Below are 22,401 nucleotides of genomic sequence, written 5' to 3'. Positions count from 1 at the left end.
CACAACATGTAGTGGTGGGGACTAAAGCGGTCAGCTGCGTCTCCGAGCTGGGAGCAGATTCGTGGAGAGGAGAAGCAGGATGGGGGCTTGACTTTAATTTGTTGAAAATCAATTTGCAGTAATTGCTTTAATTGGAAGACTCGATTTGAGAAGGCAGAGAAATGAGTTTGTCAGAGCAAAAGTGAGTCGTTACGGAAGAAATTTAAAATGTTATTACTGCAGAAACCGTTACAAGTGATGCACATGCATTTGAGCGTGTGTGATTGCGCATGAATATATTGTAACATTAGAAATGGTGAAAGAAGTGAGGAGAACAGACAAGCCACAACGAGGCAAATGTTTCCACAATGTTACCAAAAACATTCTCAATTGGTTTTATGTACTACTGAAACATCCGACCACAGCACCAGACAGCTGGGGCGTCTTTACTAGGGAGTGTGTGCTCTATCCTTTCAAAAGGGCCGCATGCGAAGAAAAGTGGACAAATTTCTCTAATTAAATAGCAGTGAGCGTTGTTGTTAATAGCTATTTACATCACAAAAAAGTTGCGTCAAAATGTGTAACAAAACCAGGCAGAACAGAAAGAGAATTAACAAAAGGTTAATTCAAAAGAGGAGAAAAACTCTTTGACAAAAGGCAGATAACATGCTTATTATAGTTTTGATTATTTTTTCCAAGGTCAAAAGCATTTCACTCACTCAGATGTGAATCTACTTTAATAAGAATTTTCAAATAACCAGTATTATTGTACTACCTATAGTACAACCTGACTCCTGGAACAAATTACAGCACACTCACTTGTGCCATTTGGACAATTTAGTAGGGCTGCAACAACGAATCGATAAAATTCGATTATTAAAAAAGTTGGCAACAAATTTCATTATCAATTCGTTGTGTCGCGCGACACGCCACTCAGTCGCGGAGATAAAAGCAATTGAGTTGAGTGCCGTGCGGAGCGAAAGAAAAAAAAAAAGAGCAGAGCGGGGGTAGAGGAAATACGGAGAGAGACCCTTAACGTTCTGAAACACATGGCGGAGGCAGAGAAATCAGTACGACCTAAGTCATCCAAGGTGTGGGAGCATTCACACTAAAATCAAAAACGTGTTAATTGCAAGATAAGCAAAAACGACACGGCATGGCACAGGCTCACCACGGTGATGATTCAGCACCTCCTAAAACGTAAACATGTTGGAGTCCTTGATGAGGAGAGAGTTCAACAGCAGGGTAAAGTCACTACAGAATCCTACTTTTGTTCCGTTTTGAAGTGAGGAACGTAACGTCCCTCTTCTGGTGCTGTTGTGGTGTTTACTCGTTATCCAGCTGACTAGCATGACAAGCTAGCGTTAGCTCATTAATAACAGTAGTAAAGCAGGACTAAAGACACGTTCTTGGCCGATTAATTTTTCAAGCTATTGTCATGTATATATTCTGTGCTTTGTCCCATATCAGTTATTGTTGACGTATATATTTGTGTGTGTTGTACTTTTTAATTTCATTTTAAAGTTCTTTTATAGCACTTAGTCATCTTAAGCTGTTTAAATGTGGTGTACAAATGAACTTAACTTGCACTTACTACAATGATGGTAATAATTTAATAAATAAGCTTCAAGTGTGTGTGTGTGTGTGTGTGTGTGTGTGTGTGTGTGGTCTGTATCTGCTCTTTGGGTTACTAACCTTTACACAACTATTAACTAAAACAACATACATGTATGTATTGAGTTGATGTAAATTAATGTTTTTTTATCAGATTAATCGAAAAAATAATCAACAGATTAATCGATTGTTAAAATAATAAATTAGTTGCAGCCCTACAATTTAGAAATTTGGTTTTAAACCTGCAAACTTGTACTTGCTTTACATAATTGTACTTTCTTGTGCATCCTTATTATCCTAATTTATTTATCAAATAATTTTTCCAATTCAGAAAGTTTTAGTGTCTTTCTATTTTTCTTATAATGGTGTCACTTCTTTTCTGTGTTGTTTTGTTTTTGTCTTTGTAATTGGACTCAATGTCATTGTAAATGAGGGCCGCCCCTCAATGATCTCTCGAGTATAAATAAATGTTGAATGAATTTACCTTCTTACAGCCAACACCAAACAGTCGCAAATTCGCAATTTGTTTGTGCTATTAAAAACACATGAACATACATCTTATATCTGTGCAGCAGTTTATAGTAAAAGTGGCTCATTTCAATTGATAAGTATTTCTACTCATCATATTTCTCTTTGCCTATTACATTTTTATCATTCATTATCAAACAAGTAAAAGCTCAAAAGTATAAACTTAGAGTATGTGTGTGTGTGTGTGTGTGTGTGTGTCTGTGCGCCTGTCTATCTCCTGGGTGACTGGGCTCCTCTTGAGTGTCAGTCAGTGCTGATAAATACTGTTTCAAGACTTCAGCAGTGTGACAAAACTGTCACTATATGACAGCTATCAAACTGCCCTGAAAATGGCGGCAAATTCTCAAGTGACAAGCATGAAATAGACGCTGCTTAAATTTACTGCAACATGCAGACAAATAAGCAACGTACACTGGGAAATAAACATGTTACTGCCTATGTAAAGACGAATGTGTACAAGTGCACACACAAATGTGCCAATGTGTAATGTGTTAAGTGAGTAAATCAAAGCATTTGGGGTAAGACATTTTTTACACCAACTGTCAAGTTTTGACAAAGTAAGTGACTTCTGCCCTTAATTGGTCTCTAGGGGTCTGGGCGCACTGGCTCTTAAAAGCTGTCAAGAAAATTCCACTGCACACAAGGGAGCCTTTTATGTTTTTATATTTTTGACTGCTCATTTTCCAAACTGAACTTTGTCCAATGTTTGCATATGTATCTGTTGAATGTACATAAATGGTACTGACAAAATTATTTGTTGTTTTACCAACAAAGAACAGCAGGAGTTTACAAAAGGTGACCGATCTGCCCAGGAAACCCAACTCAAGTGTAATATTGTCCTGACTGTGCTTCTTGTGACTTCTGACTTCTAGTCATGTTCAAAAGGAGAACGGCCAATGTTCTACAGTGAAATGTATGAAAAATGCACCATTTCATTGTAAAAATAAATCAAAAATAAAATCTTAAACCAACAGGTAAAGCATTATCACATATACACAAATCACTCAGCATGGAGGTGGTAAAGCAGAGATGGGCTACACTGTTGCAGTAAAAGTAGGGGAATTATAGCCTGGACAGATTAATCTGTAAGTGGTATAGTCTAATTCCTGGCTACACCACAGAGCACTGACAAGAGGTGTTACTATACAGAAGCCTTACAGTAGGAAGACAAGTAAAGTGTCAGTTCAAACTATATATTTAATCATATTTTCACATTCCACTGCAAAGTAATCCTCAGGGCGCTTCCAAGAAGAAGTAAAAAAAAAAATCCTTTATTCACAAAATGCAGTCATGTGTAAAGCCAGAAATAATACTTAATAACGGCTTTATTTATTTACTGGTTTAATTAATTTTTTTTTTTTTAATGCTTGATGAGTATAATAGAAGGCTATTCAAGGGCAAACATGAGCCAAATTAAAGAATAATTCCTGTCACTGTAATCCTAGACTTCATTTGACTATTGTTATACTGTCATACTTAGCTCTAAGGTAATTGGTAGCACTGCTTACCTATACACAAACATGGCTGTCTATTTTAAAAAAAAAACAAATTGGCTGCCATTAAAAAGCTTCTCATGACCCACAGTTTAGAATGTAAATGGCCATTTCATGACTGCAATAATTGTGTTTGTGTAGCGGAGTTAATGATTCCACTTGCCATCACTGGGTATTCATTTCAATTTACATTTTATATTATTTATTATCAGTCATCAGTTTATTTTATACTGTTAACTGTCTTGTTTCATTCTTCTTCTTTTTTTTTTAAATCTTTTTTGAATTAATTTATTTTCCTGGTTTTGGGTATTGGGGACTTGAGCCGTGCACCCCAACATTTATTACAGTCTGTGGCGTCTCTGTGGTAAGTTGCCTTAACATTAGCTCCGTTATGTTTATTTTAATCGTCTTCTTATGGGTAAAAGTGAGTTTTGTATTTATGTGATCTTCAGCTCTCAGTTACTTGAATAAATGCATTGTGTCGATTTTGTTTCTTTCCAGACTGATCTCATGAAGTGGAGTATGTATGACACGCCAATTCGTATGCCATTATTGGCGTGTTATTAAGTCGCATACTCACTTTTTAGTGTGTTTATCAATGCCGTTTGGCCACCATTGACTTACATTACCTTGCGATTGCGTGTGACTTTACGCCATAGTGAGTAGTATGAAAGGGCAAAAATCTGCGTAGGAAGGTTGGTCGGGGTGTCGGATGGGTCAAACACAGGACTTTCACCCAGGAGACCGGGGATCGTGTCCCGCGTGTCACGCTTCCTTCGTGTCCCGTGTGTCACGTTTCCTAAACCCAACCGTAGCTTTCTTCTTTTCCTAAACCCAACCCGTCCGCTGTATATTGCGCTCAAAATGCGTACAGATAACTCAAGTGGCGTGTATTTAACGTCCGCTGTATACAGCGTAGACATACACGCGGATAGTTCAAAATGCGTACAGATAACACGCCACTTAGCTTAAGAACGTGGGCGTGTATATTTACGCAAAGTCATGATGTCATGTTGTTTCTTTCATTGTTTTTAAATGGTGTTTTTCTGTTAATGTGTTGTTAACGTGGAAAAATATGGAAAACAATAAGACATCAATTACTAATTTCTATTTACACAAAATGTTCCAAATAGTTACAACTGACTAATAGTATGATACTATTCTCATGTAACAAAAGTCTCAAAACCCACAATGTCTTAAAAAGTAGGGTTTTTTGCTGTATTAAGCACTTTGTTTTACAAGATATAACTTTCAAAGATTATTTTAGATCTGTAATTTCTTAATTGCACATGCGAATTTTGTGGTGAGGTTGTAAGGGTCAATAACTAACAATAGAGCTGATGAAATAACACTTTTTATATATCAGTCTGTGCTGATCGCAAAGACATGAAATGTATTCAGTTTATCTTTGATACTTGTCCAGACATCTCATTGCTTTGACCCTGGTCTGAAGATAAGAGCAGGTATCAGAAATTAGGTCTGTATTATCTGCTAGAGGGTAAATTGAACATACCGGTAGGAAACTCAATTATCACTTCAGGAGAAGAATGGGTCAGAAGCAGACAGGCTAAATTAAAGACAGGGGAAAATGACAGAAGAAAAGACAAGAGTGAAATGAAGCCTAACAAAAGGAAAAAGAATGGTGGAAGTTGTAAAGGGAGAAGTGACAAGAGGAGTGTTGGTGAGCGAGAGACAGAGGAAGAGTGAATATTAGAGAGGGGGAGAGAGGGAGAGCAGAGCACTGTGGTCCTCAGTTGACAAATTAGCCAACAGACTTCCAGCACTGAACTGCCCTGATCTCCAATTAAATATTTAACCCTGTCATAACTACACTTTCCCCATCTAACTGCCTGTCGTAAGACTCTAGACAATAGAAGGACAAAGGCCAGCAAAGCAATTCCATTCTTACTTTGGTTTAAGATGTAACCAATAGAGGGCGTAAGTAAACAGTTTCTCTCATTTATTATTTTTCATTAGTCCAAAAAAGGAACAGGACCTGAACAAATGTCAAAAATGTGCAGTGTGGAATGTAGTACAATACCCAATTGTTTCTTTAATGTTAACTATGACAGTCTTTTTACCCACATTTACCTTAATAACCTTGGTAAGTAATCAAATAAGTAACCGCTCAAACGGTTTCACCGGTACATGAAATAACTACGTAATTCTCCTATAATGTTTGCTGTGGCCCTTATCTCAGCTATGGCATCTCTCATCACTTTATGTTAACGGAAATGTGATAGACAATAGAAAAGTAAATGCCCAACCCTGTTTCATTGAATACGAGGGTAGTACAAGCTAATGAGCCAATTTAGTACAAATGTGTAAATGTGTGTCTGTGTTGTTGATCTTACCCAGCACCTCCTTTGATGGTGGAAAACTGAGGCCAAGGCTGGGGGCGTGCATACTTGAGTCGTCTTGTGAATGGACCATGGCACCTCCATCCTGCAATGAGCGCACGAGTTCCCTGAGACGTATCACTTCCTCCTGAAGAGCCTCAACATCCTGCTGGCGCTGTTGCTTGGCAACAGAGGTAGGGTTCATTTTGAAGTGGAGAACTCGGGTTTTGATGGGATCATAGTCTCCCTGAGACAGAAAGATAAAGATCAGTTCTTTAACTTGAGCGGAATACAATCTTCTTGTCCACACTCTGGACGTCTGAAGATGTTTAAAGAAATACAGAACTGACATACTATTAATAGTAATTTCATAGATAACTTGAGAAAAGTACATTCATTTATACAGCAGGGTCCGAAAATCAATCCCTTGTGTAGTCAAGTTACGTCTTAAACAGCATTAGATGCGGTACTAAAGCAGGTCAATAAAAAGGTTGTTAGTAATGACTTTAAGACATTTCTTTTTCTGTTGTCTATGTTTTTGATAATTCACATTATTACTCTGCTCTTTAAAAAGATATTGTCATATTGTCTATGTGTGTCCAAATTTTCATTTTGGTTTGGAACACCAAGAGTACACGCCCCTGCTGAAACAGTGGGCTCCTTGACATATACATTTCATGCCCAACTATCGACTTCCAAACTATGACTCCCTTTCTGTTGAAACATTGTTGTGTCCCAAAGAAAATCATTGACTGACTGTAGGTGACATCTTCACAGGTCTTTTGTCTAACAAACAGTCCAAAACGCAAAGATATTCCGTAAATAAAAGCAAAATATAAAGCATCAAATGCTCACATTGGAGAAGCTGGAACCAGAGAACAGTTGACAGTTTTGTTTGTTGTTGTTGGAAATATACAGTAATTTAAACAATAGTAACAACAATAATCGATTATCAAAGCAGTTGCAGCTTATGAATTAGGTTGATACATTTATCATTAGTGGTTTGTATTGGCTGTAAATGACCAAACAAGGTCAGTCTTTGTTCAGCTGTCATTGTGCTTGGATTGACTTCACATAGAAGTCTGCAGGTCATGTAGTCAATTCAGGTCTGTCTGATCTTGGTTTGGATTCAAAAGAACACAGGGCTAAAAAGTATTGATATCTAGAGTCTGTGCCCATTCTTCCTCCATGCACGTTTTCACACACATAACTCACAGGCCTTTAGAATACGCGTGCTGCAAAAGCTAAACAAAACACCAGATACGTCCGCACAAGAACTAAAACTATGATTGCACTTTAGGGACAACTCCGGCGCAAAATGAACCTAGGGGTTAATAACATATGTGTACCGAGTCGAACTGGTGATTTGCTGCTAATGCTACCTTTCGGGGCAGAGAGTAAATCGCTATTTTATACCACTAACAAGGCTCAAAATAGCACCACACATCAACGGTAGCATAATGAGGGTCCCTAAATGTTAACCGAAGCATTGAGAACTTTGGGAGTGTACAGACAGTTTATTAAAAAGATTATAAAGACAGTGACGTTCATGTTTACATGCAGGCGGCATCTTGGAAAACAGTCATGACCAGTCGAATCACGAACGCTGTGTTTGAGCTATGTCACTGGTTACTGGTTGCACGGCGTTCGTCGTTCGACTGATCGTGACTGTTTTCCAATTGATTCAGAGGAATAAATATGGAGGAGATGAGAGGTAAGTGTATGCACAAAAGTGCTTCATATTACGCAACTCTGTTGCCATTTAATCTCTAATTTCTTTTTCACATTGTCTACTCAAGTGCGGCTGAAAAGATTTTGGATGTAATAAATGGCTCTGTCTCCATTCTCTTTGCTTGCCACTGTTAGATTTTAGATAGTAAAAGAGACTGCTTTTTGTGAACATTTTAAACCTAGGGCTGTCAGCATTAACGCGTTAATCGCGATGCGATTAAGGGTCGAGCATAATGCGTTAATTTTTTGTAATCGTATTAATCGCACGCCGCCATTTATTAATTTATTTTCACTTCACTCGGCTCTGCGTCGTGCCTAACAGGCTACTACTTTGCCGTACTTCCTCGTAACACATCCTGCTGCTGCAGGAATAGCAACGCGGATTTCGGTGCCTCATTCTGGTGCCACTTATGTCTTTTTCTCTGATGCTCTGAAAACGGATGTTACAGGAAACAGAAACATCGCTGCACATGACGCTAGTTAACACTATACTCGAGAGCAGCTAACGTTAGCCTACTGCTAGCTAGTAGCTGGATTAAACACGGTTACAATGCTGACAGCTAACGCTAAACGGTGTAAAGTGTGTCTGTATTTCACTGTAGAGGATTCCGACACCGGGATGTAACAATCTGCAGCTGCTGTTGTCGGAAAAACACAGACGGTGTGTTCAATGAAACTGGTAATTTACAGCGTGGTGCATTTAAAGTTGTTGTTAAATTCAAATGTGTGACTAGATTAAATATATAATAAACAAATACAAATCTTAAAATCAAGTTCATAAAGTCACTTTCTTTGCATTCATTTGATTCCCATTCAAGATACACTGGTAAGAATTGCTTTCCATTGTTAAAGTGCCCATATTATGAAAAAAAATCACTTTTTCTGGGATTTGGGGTGTTATGTTGTGTCTCTGGTGCTTCCACACACATACAAACTTTGAAAAAAATCCACCCATGCTGTTTAGAGTGAGATACGGTTTCTGAATGTGTCCTGCCTTCAGTCTCTGGGTGAGCTGTTCAAAATCGGCACGGCTTGTGACGTCACAAGCCGAAACGAGCAGGCTAACCGCAACCATTAGCTCGTAGCGTTAGCATGCTAACGCTAATGCTAACGCTAGCATGCTACCTCGTTCTCAGTAGCAAAGCACTGCTACAACACACACAAGTTCACCATAATCTACAAAAGAACTACTTACATGTGCGCCCTCATTTAGAAGTCTCCCAGCTAATCCTGCCTTGTAACTGACCGAAGTTGTAGAAACAGCCTTTCTTTTACTGTCTATGGAGCTAGCTAGCTGACATGATCTACATCTGAGCTACTGGGCATGTGCAGTGCAATCAAAGATAGTACAGAAGAAGAAGAAGAAAAGAGGTCTCACTCTGTAGCTAAAACAGAGACCAGGTGAAAAGAGGATCTGCAGCAGTGAGAGAGAGCACTGCAGTACAACAAAAATATGGTGTTTTTTGAAAATTAAACCATGTAAACCTATTCTGGTACAACCTTAAAATACAATTATGAACCTGAAAATGAGCATAATATGGGTGCTTTAATATGTACTTAAAAACAGTTCCGAAATGCAAAATAATAGAATTTTAATCATGTGATAAAACATGCGATTAATCACAGAGAATGTAACTATAGAAATTCAATGATTAATCGCGATTAAGTCAATTTAATCGTTTGACAGCCCTATTTAAAACATTATTTAAAGTACTTCAGGTTGCTTTATAAGCAGGTCTGACCTTTCTTGGTTATGAGATCAAACATCTAAATTTCCAGAAAAAAAACAGCGAAAGAAAATGTGAATTAGTGTGCATTTCCATCCACTACTGTTATGTGAACATTAGGAGCATCACCATAAAGAGCTGGTGGCACTAAATCTCCAGTCCGAGGGCCAGTCACACTGGAAAATAAAATGTTTTGTTTGTTTCATGTATTAATAATTCGAGGAAGGTTACAGTCTCATCGATTGCTCACGGATTGCTGCCAAACAAAATGTTGTCGTGTTTAACATGCAATGACAATAAAGCTTCTATCTATTGTTCAATACAGATCTGATGTTTACATTTGCTGCTATTTTTTGTCTCCTTATCGGAGTGGAAGCATGAATGACAATAAGTCACTTTTTGTATGTACAAATTAAAAATGGGCATAAATTAAATAAGAAATGTGCATGAAAAGATGGTTAGATGGAAAAACACAGATGTATGAAAACATTTAGACTTTCACAGGATACAGCATCAATTTAATGGATCACTTTGTAGCTTATTTATCCGATGCAATTAATGGTGACGCCAACATAGCATGGATGAAGGTCTGCATGTGTAGGATACAGGGCATTCAAACAAGTAATTTTATTTCCAACTTTCTGTATCTAAAGATATTTATTTTCTGTGTAACCTTTGACTGCTCTGCTTTACCTAGCCTGCCAAAATCCTCTCTACTGAGGCTACAGGAGCATAAAGTGAAGATATGAGCATCAGACTGCCTACCTGCTTTATTTCCCAGTGTGCTACTCTTTGCCCTCAGCACAGAGCAGTGTGGACCACAGCAGCAGAATACCCTGCACTGGTTTGCAGCAAATGCAAGTATTTATTAAATGTGTTGTGTAATGTCTAACCGTAGTAGCACATCATGTTAAGGTCCATATATACTTGCATAAATAACATAAATATGTAGGCTATTAAAACAGTTTAGTGATTGTTTTATAAACACTTAATTTGCTGAAACTAAAACACTGGCAACAGAAGACTTTAAGTAAACATTTCGTATACATCTATATCGTGATATTAGCATTATCGAGGTACGAAAAGACCTATTTTGGGATAGAAGATTTTGGTATTGCCCTTGATTTCCTTCTGTATTTTGCTTTGTTTTCTTTTGACTCTTTAAGGTCTGGGTAAATGAGAAGAGTCCATCTTAGCTTAATGCCAATATAAGGATACACACACACAAACAGGAGCACACACAACATCCACACAGACCAATCTAAGCTCTTGATTACTGGCTAAATTAGATTCCATATGCCCCCAAGCGACGGTTGCCAAATAAACAACAGGAGTGTGGAAGAGCAAGAGGCAGACAAGGAGAAAAGGGATATGTTGAAGATGGGAAACAGTTAAGGAAAAAAACATGATAGAAACATAGAGGGTTGGGTTATCATTGCCTGCAGTGTAAGGGGAAAATGCCTTGTACGCTTATAAATAACACTTTGTATAATTTAAAAGGAACAGAGGGATTGAGCTTTCCAGAAAAAGGAACAGAAAATGTGCGTATTTATATCTAAACATTTTTAACTGGACTGCACACACGTCACAGCCAGATAAAGTCAAGACTTATTTTCTTCCTGCGCAAATCTTTTGAAGTTCTACATCTGTATATGGAGGGTTTATTTAAGGATGCCTCTGTATGGGCGTTGTAAAAAACAGCAAGAGAAAATGGAAGAGAGAGCCAGATAGTGTGAGAAAGATATGTAGATTAGAGCCATAAACCTAGCACAAAAAGAAGAGAAAGGTCCTCAAAACGCAGCCAACAGCTACGTGCTGTCAAAAAGCGAAAAAATATTTCAATCACACTTCCTTAAAATTAGGCCAGGCTAAAGAAAATTAGAATGATTTGGCCGTGGCATTCATATTTTACTTTTTGAATGCATGGACCGAGCCGAGGGGCAAAGTTTTAATTGACTGCTTGACAGCAAAAACAAAGGAAATGTATTTCTCTTTGGCATTAAAGCACACCAATTTCAAAGTAAGCCAAGAAGCAGCGTAATCTTTTTTTTAAATTGGTTGAACTCTCTTTGAATATCAAACTAAAGTGAGAAACTGGGAAAAAAAAAGGCCATCTTCTTGTCTTCATCCATTTTACCTTCTGTGCAGAAAAACAGACTACAACAGACAAAAAAGTCATCAAGTGATTAAGTATGATCCACTAAAATAAGAAACATGAAATCCTAAAATTCAAATAGGGATGATCATACGTAAATTAGATAAAGGTATCATTACCTTTCACTGCACATGCAAGTCTGAATTTCAGAAAAAAGGGAAAGTGGTTTATAAATTATAATTTAGTTCACTGCAGCAATGTAAAAAAGTTTTAAAGTGGATGTAAACATACTGCTTAATATTACAGTTGGACTATTTTGTGTGTGTGTGTGTGTGTGTGTGTGTGTGTGTGTGTGTGTGTGTGTGTGTGTGTGTGTGTGTGTGTGTGTGTGTTTACATGCATATATACAGCCTACTCTTCCACACAGTATTTACAATGCAGCAAGGTGGAGTGCCATCCTAAGTGCCCAAGGCTACATATCTCTTATTCATAGAACAACAATAACAACACATCTAATACCAGGGAGCAGAGACTGTTATAAAAAATAAAAAAAAAAATAAAAGAAAGAGAAAGAGGCAGGGAGAGAGAGCAAAAGACCAGAAGATCAGGAGCATGAGAAAGAAAGGGAGTGGGGGCATAGAGAGAGTAAGAGGGGCAGACAGTAAAGGAGGGAGGGGGAGACCGAAGTCCAGAGAGCAATGTCTGTTTTTGACACAGCTAAACAAATCGCTCTGAAGCATCCACTTATATACTAAATACAGCACTGACCACAGGGGACCCATGAGTCATTGATGGAACAGGTGACACACTAATGGTGAGTGATTGTGCATGAGTGTGAGAGCGGAGGGGTACGATAAAAAAAATAACGAAGAAGAAACGCACATACACAGACCCTTGAACCACATGAACTGATGAAGTGAGGTTGAATGGAGAGACAGAAGAGACAGTGGAGAAGCAAACCTCTTCCACTCACGTCACATCATCAAAAACACAGTGGAGCTCCTTTCTTGACATTGGCTTTTAGCTACTCTCCTTTTTAAATTAACTATACCTGTACCAAGGAAATCAGAGGTGCATTTAAAAAGGATCGGTTCACCCAAATTACCAAAAAGACAAAAAACTGCTTACCTACTGGTACTGGCCATACAGATATATATAGTTGTCCAGCTCTGAGATTTATGCTACCCCGATCCGATGGTGGTAAATGTAAATGAACAAATAGAAATAAAAAAAATAAAAAAATAAAAAATAGAACAGAAAAGGTGTCCTGGTTACTCTGGATGCAGAGAGCTTACCATCAACAATTTTTTTTTATAAAACTACTTTTTTCTTATTTAAGAATCAAGAAAAACTATTGGACCCAAGGTCTGTTGATTATCCCGAGTAACTGTTTCAGGAATAAATGTAACTGTTGGGGTTCTTTCTTAATTTGTTGCTGATTTTCATTTACAACAATCTAACGATGGGTTACAAAAGAAAGTGTACATTTGTTACTCTACTGTCTTAATGTCATATAGTCATTAGATATAACCAGATATGATAGTGTCCTCGCTGTTTGCAGTGAAGATGTCCATGTCAAAAGAAGACTCATTTTCTGAAAAAGGTCTCCCCATTTTTCCTTTTCATGCCAGTTTTGATTTGTTGCCTTTCCTTTTGTCAAGCAGTAATGTTTGACAGAGATACAGGCTGCTTTCTATTACTACCAATTCTGTTATCAAACCCAGATGCAATATATGGTTGTACATAGGGATCACATTAACATAAAACTAAAAAAGTTGTAATGTTGGAAGTGTACATCATCCGCATTGAGGTAGTGACAGAAATCTGGGATATACCCATCCTTTGAGTAAAAACTGTTTATAAAATATGTACTGTATATTGGTTGATGGCACTAATGCTTTGTCCTCATATTTGGTCCATTATCTGTGGGCTTACATATGGCAAAAGTGCATCAAGCAGAGCAGCTGTTATGCAGTACTGTACTTCTGTCCCTAAGGCAATGAGGAAACCATGGATGAATCTACACAGAGGTTACACTTCACTGGTTTTGAGGATGGCCGGCTAGCTGCAGCACCAATGTCTTGATAGAGTCTCTTAAACAGGTCCCTGGTGGAAGGTCGACATAAGTCAATTGGGGCCTGAAAGCTCAAAATGGAGTTAAGAGTAGGGGTAGATGCAACAGCATCCACTATGCACTGAGAAAGATTTGTTTGGTAATGGGCTTATCCCTGTAAGGCTATGTCCTGGACACAGATATATGGTATCCTCCAAATCATTAGTTAAAGAGGGCCTATGGAGTTGTAAACAGTTAAAAGTTATATTTACATTCAGTGTCACTCCCAAACACATTATGTGCATTTATTTCATTATAAAACATTTGCAAAGCAGATTTAGTGTTTTTTGTTTGCTTCCATACATGTTTACTAGCTTGCAGCCCTCTTCTTCACTGTCTTTGTTGCCGTATTGTGGCATGTCTTACCGCCACAAGTTGGTGGAAATTAGTGGAATAGTGTAACACCATCACCTGTGTGCGCACATGCACAAGAAACAAAACAAGGACCTACTTACTCAAAAACAGCTCCATAGCACAACTAGGTCTAAACTCCATAGGGATTCTTTAATAGAATTATGTTCTGAAGAGCAGTAGGACTGCAGCTAAAGAGATCAAAGATCGAAGGTCAGCATGAGTTGGTCATCTTTGGGATAAAAGCAGAATAGGACTGCAAGGACACCTTCCGATTCCCTGGGGTAAACTGCATACTGGCAAGTTGCACTGGCAGGGCATAATCACTACTAATTGGCTTCTCTATGGTTAGAGCCAACAGCAGCAAAGATATCCTCAAAGGCAGCACCCTCATGTCTATGTCTTTTTTTTGTAAGGGTCCACAGAGTGATCGCTAAATCACAAGAAGCAGAAAAAGGTCTGGAGACAGATTAAGCCTCTTTGTATTTTACAAAAGAGTAGACAAGTGGATGCTGGACTGCCGTTATTCCCGACAAAATGATGAAGGCAAGAAGTAATGAAAGCCAAGTAAGTACTAATGTCGGTGGACTGCTGAGACGACGTCCTCCTCCTTGCAGGCCAACTGGGGTATAGGACCAGCTGAAAGGCCTGGATAAAGGTGAAGCTGAAGAGCTATAAGAGCTGAAGTTTTAGCATCAGAATCTGTGGTAGGCTCTGCGACAGGGACCTGAGCAAGGGTAGGTTAAGGTTGTGGCGAGTCAGCATGAAGGCAAAGAGTGGCAGATTCTTCCAATAAGTACTGCAGAGCTCCAAGGTCTCTCCCCTTCCTTCTTAGTTTAACACATGTTCAAGATGGAGACAAGTACAGTGCCAAAAATGCCCTCAGGAATAACTAGAATGTGCAATATGTAATCCTCTTACTCATCGACAGGTTTGTCACGTTGAACCATCTCACCTGTATGAACTAAGTGTTAGGAGTGACCTTTCTTGTGTCTTTTTGCTGGTAATTGAATTCCCAGTTGCTGTGCCAGCGCTAGACTGATGGGTATTCTCGGTTTTATCACTGAAATATTTATCTGTATAATAAGATATAGCTGCAATTCATATGGTCAAGAAATTACTGATTATGGCTTTAAAAAGGTTGTATTTAGAAACTTTTCCCATTTGATTTCCTTTTGGAAGTCTCGAAATAGAAGCAAAAAAAAAAAATACTTGTATGTTAAATCAAATGTGTCATTACTGACATTTCTCTCTCAAATTGCATCTTACACTAAGCAGGCTGAAGGGGGAATAGGTACTCCTTTCAGACATCTCGAATCACTTCACTGATGTACTGGATACGAACAGAGCTGTGCTGCCATCATCTCTTTGGCTCAAAAGTCAGAAGGCGGTTATCAATTTTATAGAGAAACGTCATGATTTTTTTCTTCATACTATACCAATGCACACAAGTCCCAACATGCCAGACCTGTGATGGTGATGGGAAGATACAATATCTGGTGGGGAAGAATCTCAGTCATAAAAGGGAAAGTTCTCAAAGATTTATACAATTTAAAAACTAAAACCTGATTGAAGAGACAGCTCCCTCTTGCCCGCCAATTGTTGCTGCCATCCTTCAGCCGCCAATATCATCATCAATCTGAGCTTAACTGTTGACAGTATGCAACAACCTCATTAATTTCAGGATTTGGCTGTCTTAAAGGACATTGGTAAATAGCACGGTCTTTGACATTGTCATTAAAATGTCTGTGTCTTTAATACTATCGTACTTAATTGTCTCAGTGAAATATAGTTGGAAGGGACAAGGTTGCCCAAAGGAAATTTGGTTTATAAAAAGTGGTAAGTGTTCATGTCCCAAGGGCTGTTTAAGTAGGCTCTGATTTTATTTTCAAAGCAAAATATCTTGGCTCAAGGGATTGCTTGCAGGTCTTAAAGTGCCCATATTATGAAAAAAACACATTTTCTGGGATTTTGGGTGTTATGTGATTTGTGTCTCTGGTGCTTCCACACGCATACAAACTTGGAAAAAAAAAAACATCCATGCTGTTTTGAGTGAGATACAGGTTTCTGAATGTGTCCTGCCTTCAGTCTCCGGGTGAGCTGTTCAAAATCGGCAGGGCTTTTTACGTCACTAGCCGAAACAAGGTGGCTAACCGTAGTATGCTAGCTCGTTCTGAATGGCAAAACACTGCTACAACACACACTAGTTTACCATGATCTACAAAAGAACTACTTACATGTCCCGGTTCTGCAGGTATTCCACGCAAAGTTGGAAGTGTGCCCTCATTTAGAAGAAGTCTCCCGGCTAATTCTGCCTTGTACTACTGAAGTTGTAGAAACAAACAGCTAGCTAGATGATGTGATCTTACCTAGCTACTGCACATGTGCGACTGCCAACAAAGATGTTACAGCAATGAGAGATCTCACTCTGTAGCTAAAACAGAGACCTGAACACAGGGTGAAAAGAGGAGCTGCAGCAATGTGCAGTACAACAAAAATATGGTGTTTTTTGAAAATTAAACCATGTAAACCTATTCTGGTACAACCTCAAAATACAATTATGAACCTGAAAATGAGCATAATATGGCCACTTTAAATATTTAGTCATATTTTAGCTTGATTTCAACTTTGATTTAACCTTTAAATAGGTAAAACAGCAAACCTTCAAATAACATCACTACAACAGTAGGGGCACTGCTTAATACCTACTGAAAAAACCTTACCTACAAGCATGTCATAGTCAAGATAAAATATTTTTAGCTTTTTCACCTAGTACTATGTCTCTTTCAATCTGCCAAGTAATGTCAAAACATAATGTTGCTGTGGCTGAGTATTATACAATTTGGCATGCCCATGTAAGCACATGTACAACAAAGAGACTACGTTGATGCAACCTCTTGCAACACCACGATTATCTCTCAGTATGTAAGTAAGTAAGTACAGCAGTATTAAGTCTACTTTTATTGCATCCACATTCTGCAGTGCAAGACCATTTTTTTATGAGCTAAATTCAAAAAAAAGCTGGAATTCTGCCATACTTGTTGAAGCCATGATGATGTTGACGTCATTCACATCCCATGTGTTCAAAATAACCATGATTTCTCTCCAGAAAAAAAACAGGGTCTAAACCACAGAGGTGCTTCGTAAGTTAAGACGGAACACACATGGAGGAGAGCAGAACAGGCTGTAAATAAAGGTTCTTCATAACAAGACTAAATGTTGACTGCAGGTTCTTTGACATGACCTGTCAGACAAATTTGGATCAAAATTCAATACAACAATCATCTAGCACACTTTGTTCAAATCTACCCTGTCACTGTTTTAGCCTACAAAGCAAAGAATGTTAAGTTTATATTTTGCTCCTCTGTGTCGCCAAACTGGTAGCACCTATAACCAATTCATAAAGCCTCTACATTTACTATTCTGGAGCGCAGGACGTTATGCGTTTACGTTTCTGTCATCATCAATAATTAATGTTTGGAATAAATAAAGAATCCAGTAGTTCTGAAAATAAAAAGATGAAAGCTTTGCAGTTTTGCACCTTTCCATACATACTTACTATAATCTTAAAGCTGACACTTCCCTCCCTTCTAAAAGGAGAGAATGCACTAGTTTGCATGACCAACAACCGTAACCATGCATTAGAAGACAAAGAAAACTGCTCAAAGAAACATAGAATTAAAAACAAAAATAGTCAAAAACCTGACGACTTAGATTTTGAAGTAAACTGGAAAGGAAAGGCTAGGCTAATGACTGCTAATGATTCAAAGATGTACCCAAAATACACAGGTTTTATTGTACCGCTTGTAGAAATTAGAAGGTTTACAAAACACATTGAAACTTCAAATGTACTCGTCCAGATGGGTTAGTGTTTCCATAGTATAGTATGTTTAAGAAGACAAGTAGAGTATTAGAGATGCACTAGCTGCAGTTTTGCACAGCAAGGAGGCCTACTTTTTTGTCCTGCATCAGCAACTACATGGATGTGCACAACATTCTCTCTTTTTAAACCTTTTAAGGAGAGAGACCACTCTGTAAAATCGTGTTTTAAGCTTCCATGATGACAGGCATCTCCTAACCAGTACATATAAACAAGAGAATAATCCCATTTGGTATTGGTTTTGATTATTTAAAAACATGTCAAAATGAAAAGGAGAGGAAATTATCTCATGTTGCAAGTCACAGCTCGCATGTTGCAAATTTGGCCCAAAGCTCATGTCTGGCTTTAGCTACCATGACCATGCCAACATCAGTGAGTCAACCTACTGAAGTGCAAACCATTTGGTGCTGATAACCAAGAAACAGGAGAGCATGCATTTCACGAAAACTTGCTGCCTCAAGATTAAATTAGCACTGCCTGTGATGAAGGTTTCATTTCAGCTTTGTTACACACGGCTCACACTACCAGTATTTTAGCAAAGTTTGATGCAATATTGTGATAATACCATTTTCCATGATGTTTTCGGTCACAATAATTGTAGCACGAAAGTTTTAAACCGCCATATCCCTAATGAGACTACTTTTTAATCGCATGACGCCGATTAAATCAAAAGCATTTGTTGTACAATAAACACAATAAAAAAGGTGTACAGCTCTTTAAAAAGAAAGATCTTTTTAAGAAGAAAATCTGAATATCTCAGGAGTGCCTCCTGACAGATTACTGGTGGGGATGATTGAGCACAAGTCCATGAAAAGCACTCTCATTGCACCGGTAATCTGAGCGGTTGACAGTCACACTACTCCGTATGATCTCAATATAAAGACTGCTGGAAATGATGGGTTAGGCTACAAGAATCTGACGTGCAAGTTGATATAATGAAAAATCCCATTGTCAATGTATTCAAGCATTCAATTATCCTTTCAAATGCTTCTCCATTCAGTCACTCATCTCCTCCCTCGGTCTGATGTAGAGGTCTCTTTGTGTGCATTTGACCATGGAGGAGTAGTAAATATGAACTCTTAAGAACTAATCTCTCACACACACACACACACACACACACACACACACACAAATTGCCTTAAAGGTGGTCATGCTTGAGAGCACGTGGATTTCATTTACCCAACGGCTAAATGGAACCAACACGCTTGCCCACACACGTTTCATTAAAGTGCCCTGGTAGGCTTAGTTTGGCACAGTATGAGTCAGGGGAGTTAGAGGACCTGACTGAGATGAAACACACACACACAGCCAATTTAAAAGGAGAAGGGATCGGGTATAACTGAGGGAGATAGTTAAGTAACTTTGCAAGATGAAAGTAGATGGATTAGATGCACACAGTCATGCATGTGTGTATTTGTGTGTGTGAGTGATGTTAAGGTGGCTACCAACCAGGATTCATTTAATTTCAGCCAGTTTCATTCCCAGCTGACAATAGGGAATGTCTTCATTTATTTTGCTGATATATCTCTTTTTTTATATATATATATATATATATACACACACACACACATCTATATCTATCTCTCCTGATCCCTTCTCCCAATAAAGGAGGACTTTTAATCAACCACACAGGTTGGACAACTTTTCCATTGGACGCTGCTGGAATCACACCTGGGTCCAATTGTACATAAAAAACTGCCAGAAAGGGGAAGGGGAAGCGTTTGTGTGACTCAATCTGCAATGTCATACGGGCAAGGCTGCTGCCTTTGGGGTTATTAAATTGGTTCCTTTGTGCCAGACGAGTAAATCCATCACAGAAAACTGTTGCAGGGAAGTCTTAGTGCCTACCTGTAGTTTGTGTCTCTCCAGTCTCATCTCCAGAATGTTGTTCTGCTCCTCCAGACGCTGCCGCTCTGCCTCCAAATCTTCAATATTCTGTCTGAAAAATGCATGCGCACACATTCACTGACTTGTTTATTAATATGACGACTATGCACATTGTTGACTCGATAGGTTAATCCTGGAGGTATAGCTCTGCTCACAGACAAGTTAATCCACCCTTGTTATTTGCATGACTCTGTAATGTCTCAGGTTTTGAATTGGTTGTCTTTGCAACGCGTTATATCCAGTGTTACCGTGTTCCTGTTTCATTTTTACATGATGGTTCTTCTACTTATCCATGTATGTAATCCACACTTTCACTGCTGTCACTCAGTATGCTATGCATTCTCTGGTGCAGGCATTGTGTGTGTGTGTGTGTGTGTGTGTGTGTGTGTGTGTGTGTGTGTGTGTGTGTGTGTGTGTGTGTGTGTGTGTGTGTGTGTGTGTACTACCTGAGTATGCTGACCTCTTCTTTGTTCACTGAAGAGTTGCTGTCAACAGCAGAGGCCTGGTGCTTCTTTAGAGACTCCAGCTCCAGCTCCACCTGGGACAGACAGAGAAGAAAATGGGCCTGGTGCACTAACATCAGACCTGCCTGGCAGAAACCTTTTGCATGGATCCTGAGGACTCTATTCTAGTGTGCTGCTATCTTTTAGAGACAGACATCCAAACAAACACATGTATCCTTTCTACACCATTAGTCCACTGACTGAATCAATTTCCATTTCACAATGTATCAAACTTTTTTCCCCCCTGGTACTTGTTTTCAGTCTGTCTGTGTCTTTAGTTTCTCTTCAATCTTGCTCTCCTCTCTGCAATTATCCCTCATTTCCATTTGCACACCCATTTTCCTTTTCTGAGCATCTGTCTGTCTCTCAGCTCATCCTCACTCCCAGTCTTCCCAAGACGGATAAGTAATTACTGCTATACCAGACAGGTGGATTTCACGCGCCAATACTTATTGCCATGGCTATGTTGATGTCTCCTTGGCAACAAGGACCCATGAAAAGAAGGGATAAGAAGACCCAACGACAGTGTCACAGAGTGTGTAAGAGAGTTTAGGTCACACCTGCCAGCTATCTGCTTTATCCCAGTTTTATATTATATTTTTAAGCAGTATACTTTTTATTTTCTAACTTTTCTGTTATTTCCACAACCCTCAATTAAGAAAATTACATATACAAGTGGCCCTTTTCATCTGAGTGTGAGATTGAGAAATTAGTTATTCAGTGCAACCTGGCACCTACTTCAAGTTACAATTTAAAAAAGAACAATGTTCCAATATTAGTAGTATGTTTCTTGACAGGATGTAAGAGAAGGGAGACGGTACTCATCGTAAGAAAACTAATGTAATTGTACCATAAATACAAGTTCAAATGGTAAATAGGACTGTCCCTTTGAATAGTTCTCAGTGTTTCCCCACAGATTAGAAAGCAATTTGTGGTGTGTGTGTGTGTGTGTGTGTGTGTGTGTGTGTGTGTGTGTGTGTGTGGGGGGGGCGTATTTTCGTAACACGCTGTTGGATGTTGTCCTCTCCTACTTCAATGCCCAACAAATCTATCTCTTTCTCTCCCTGACCCTGTCTTTCACTGGTTGAAGCCTGAAACTATTGTAAACAAATTAATAGCATAACTAATTACACTGGTCGGACTGTTCAGCTCTGTTTCAGACTGATACCTCCGGTTCAGGCTGGTCCTCATCCTCAACACGTGCCTTTTTCAGTCGCGGAAAATACTGTTCAATACTCATCTGGATTGAAGCAGCAAACATTCAGTGTAAGAGTAAAAAAAATGATATAACATTATTTATAATAAGTTTATTTGATTCACAGCTGCTACATATCGTGTTTTGACCTCGACAACCCAACTGCCTTTTACCGCAAACTTGCGACTAGTTAACTTTCTAAAGCAGTTAACTTTCTAAAGCAGAGTCGGGTCAAGACTCCAACATTAACACACTGACAACATTGTATTCAGAATATCAAATATTTGTATAGCACTTTTTTTTTTTGTTCACAAGATAGATACCAATCTTTCGTGAACTTGTGAATTTCGCCAGCCGTCTTCTCTCCTTTATGGAGACAGACGCTGTGTGCACGGTGGGAGGGGCTCAGTGTGTGTGTGTGTGTGTGTGTGTGTGTGTGTGTGTGTGTGTGTGTGTGTGTGTGTGTGTGAGAGATAGATGCAAGTGACAGAGAGATGGAGGAGAGCAGGGAAAGGAAACGCAGCTGAATGCGTTTTAAATAGCGTTTAAAAAAAAAATAACGAAATGCAATGTGCGGCGGCCGGTGTTGATAGTGCGGCACACCGCCACACATTAGTCTATGTGTGGGAAACACTGGTTCTACAGGAACAACTTCACTGTTCAGCACACTGGGAAAATGTATTTTAGTAGTCAGCATGTTAGTCACAGAGGCATTAGAGCATATTTGACTCACAGAAAGGCCAAGTACACCTGTCAGGATTACAGTCATGACTAAAAAGATACCTGAGACAGTTTTGAGTGCTAGTGGCGGAGGTTAAAATTACCAATCATGAAGTACTAATTACTGTTTTTTGTTTGTAGTTACTGGTGGAGTAGGAACGGAAGTTAATTAGTATCAAATGTGTTAACAATTTAAGAAAACAATGTGTTTTGCCTGCAGGTCACAGAATAAAATGCTACAAACAA

General features: G+C 38.8%; 1 protein-coding gene across 3 annotated transcripts in view; it reads right to left on the bottom strand.

Moving 5' to 3' along the window:
- The window catches only part of mad1l1 (mitotic arrest deficient 1 like 1), a 66,938-nt gene that overhangs the window by 30,772 nt on the left and 13,765 nt on the right, over nt 1-22,401 (bottom strand). For all 3 annotated transcript variants that reach the window (XM_031289046.2, XM_031289045.2, XM_036000856.1), the window contains exons 14-16: nt 20,184-20,275; nt 19,699-19,789; nt 5,969-6,200 (exon numbers count right to left, since the gene is read on the bottom strand). In XM_031289046.2, coding sequence (XP_031144906.1) covers nt 5,969-6,200; nt 19,699-19,789; nt 20,184-20,275 — 415 coding nt within the window. The remainder of the gene's footprint in view (nt 1-5,968; nt 6,201-19,698; nt 19,790-20,183; nt 20,276-22,401) is intronic.

This window comes from Sander lucioperca, chromosome 4 (genome assembly GCF_008315115.2).
Source record: "Sander lucioperca isolate FBNREF2018 chromosome 4, SLUC_FBN_1.2, whole genome shotgun sequence".
NCBI lineage: Eukaryota > Metazoa > Chordata > Actinopteri > Perciformes > Percidae > Sander > Sander lucioperca.
This window is presented reverse-complemented; position numbering and strand designations above follow the sequence as displayed.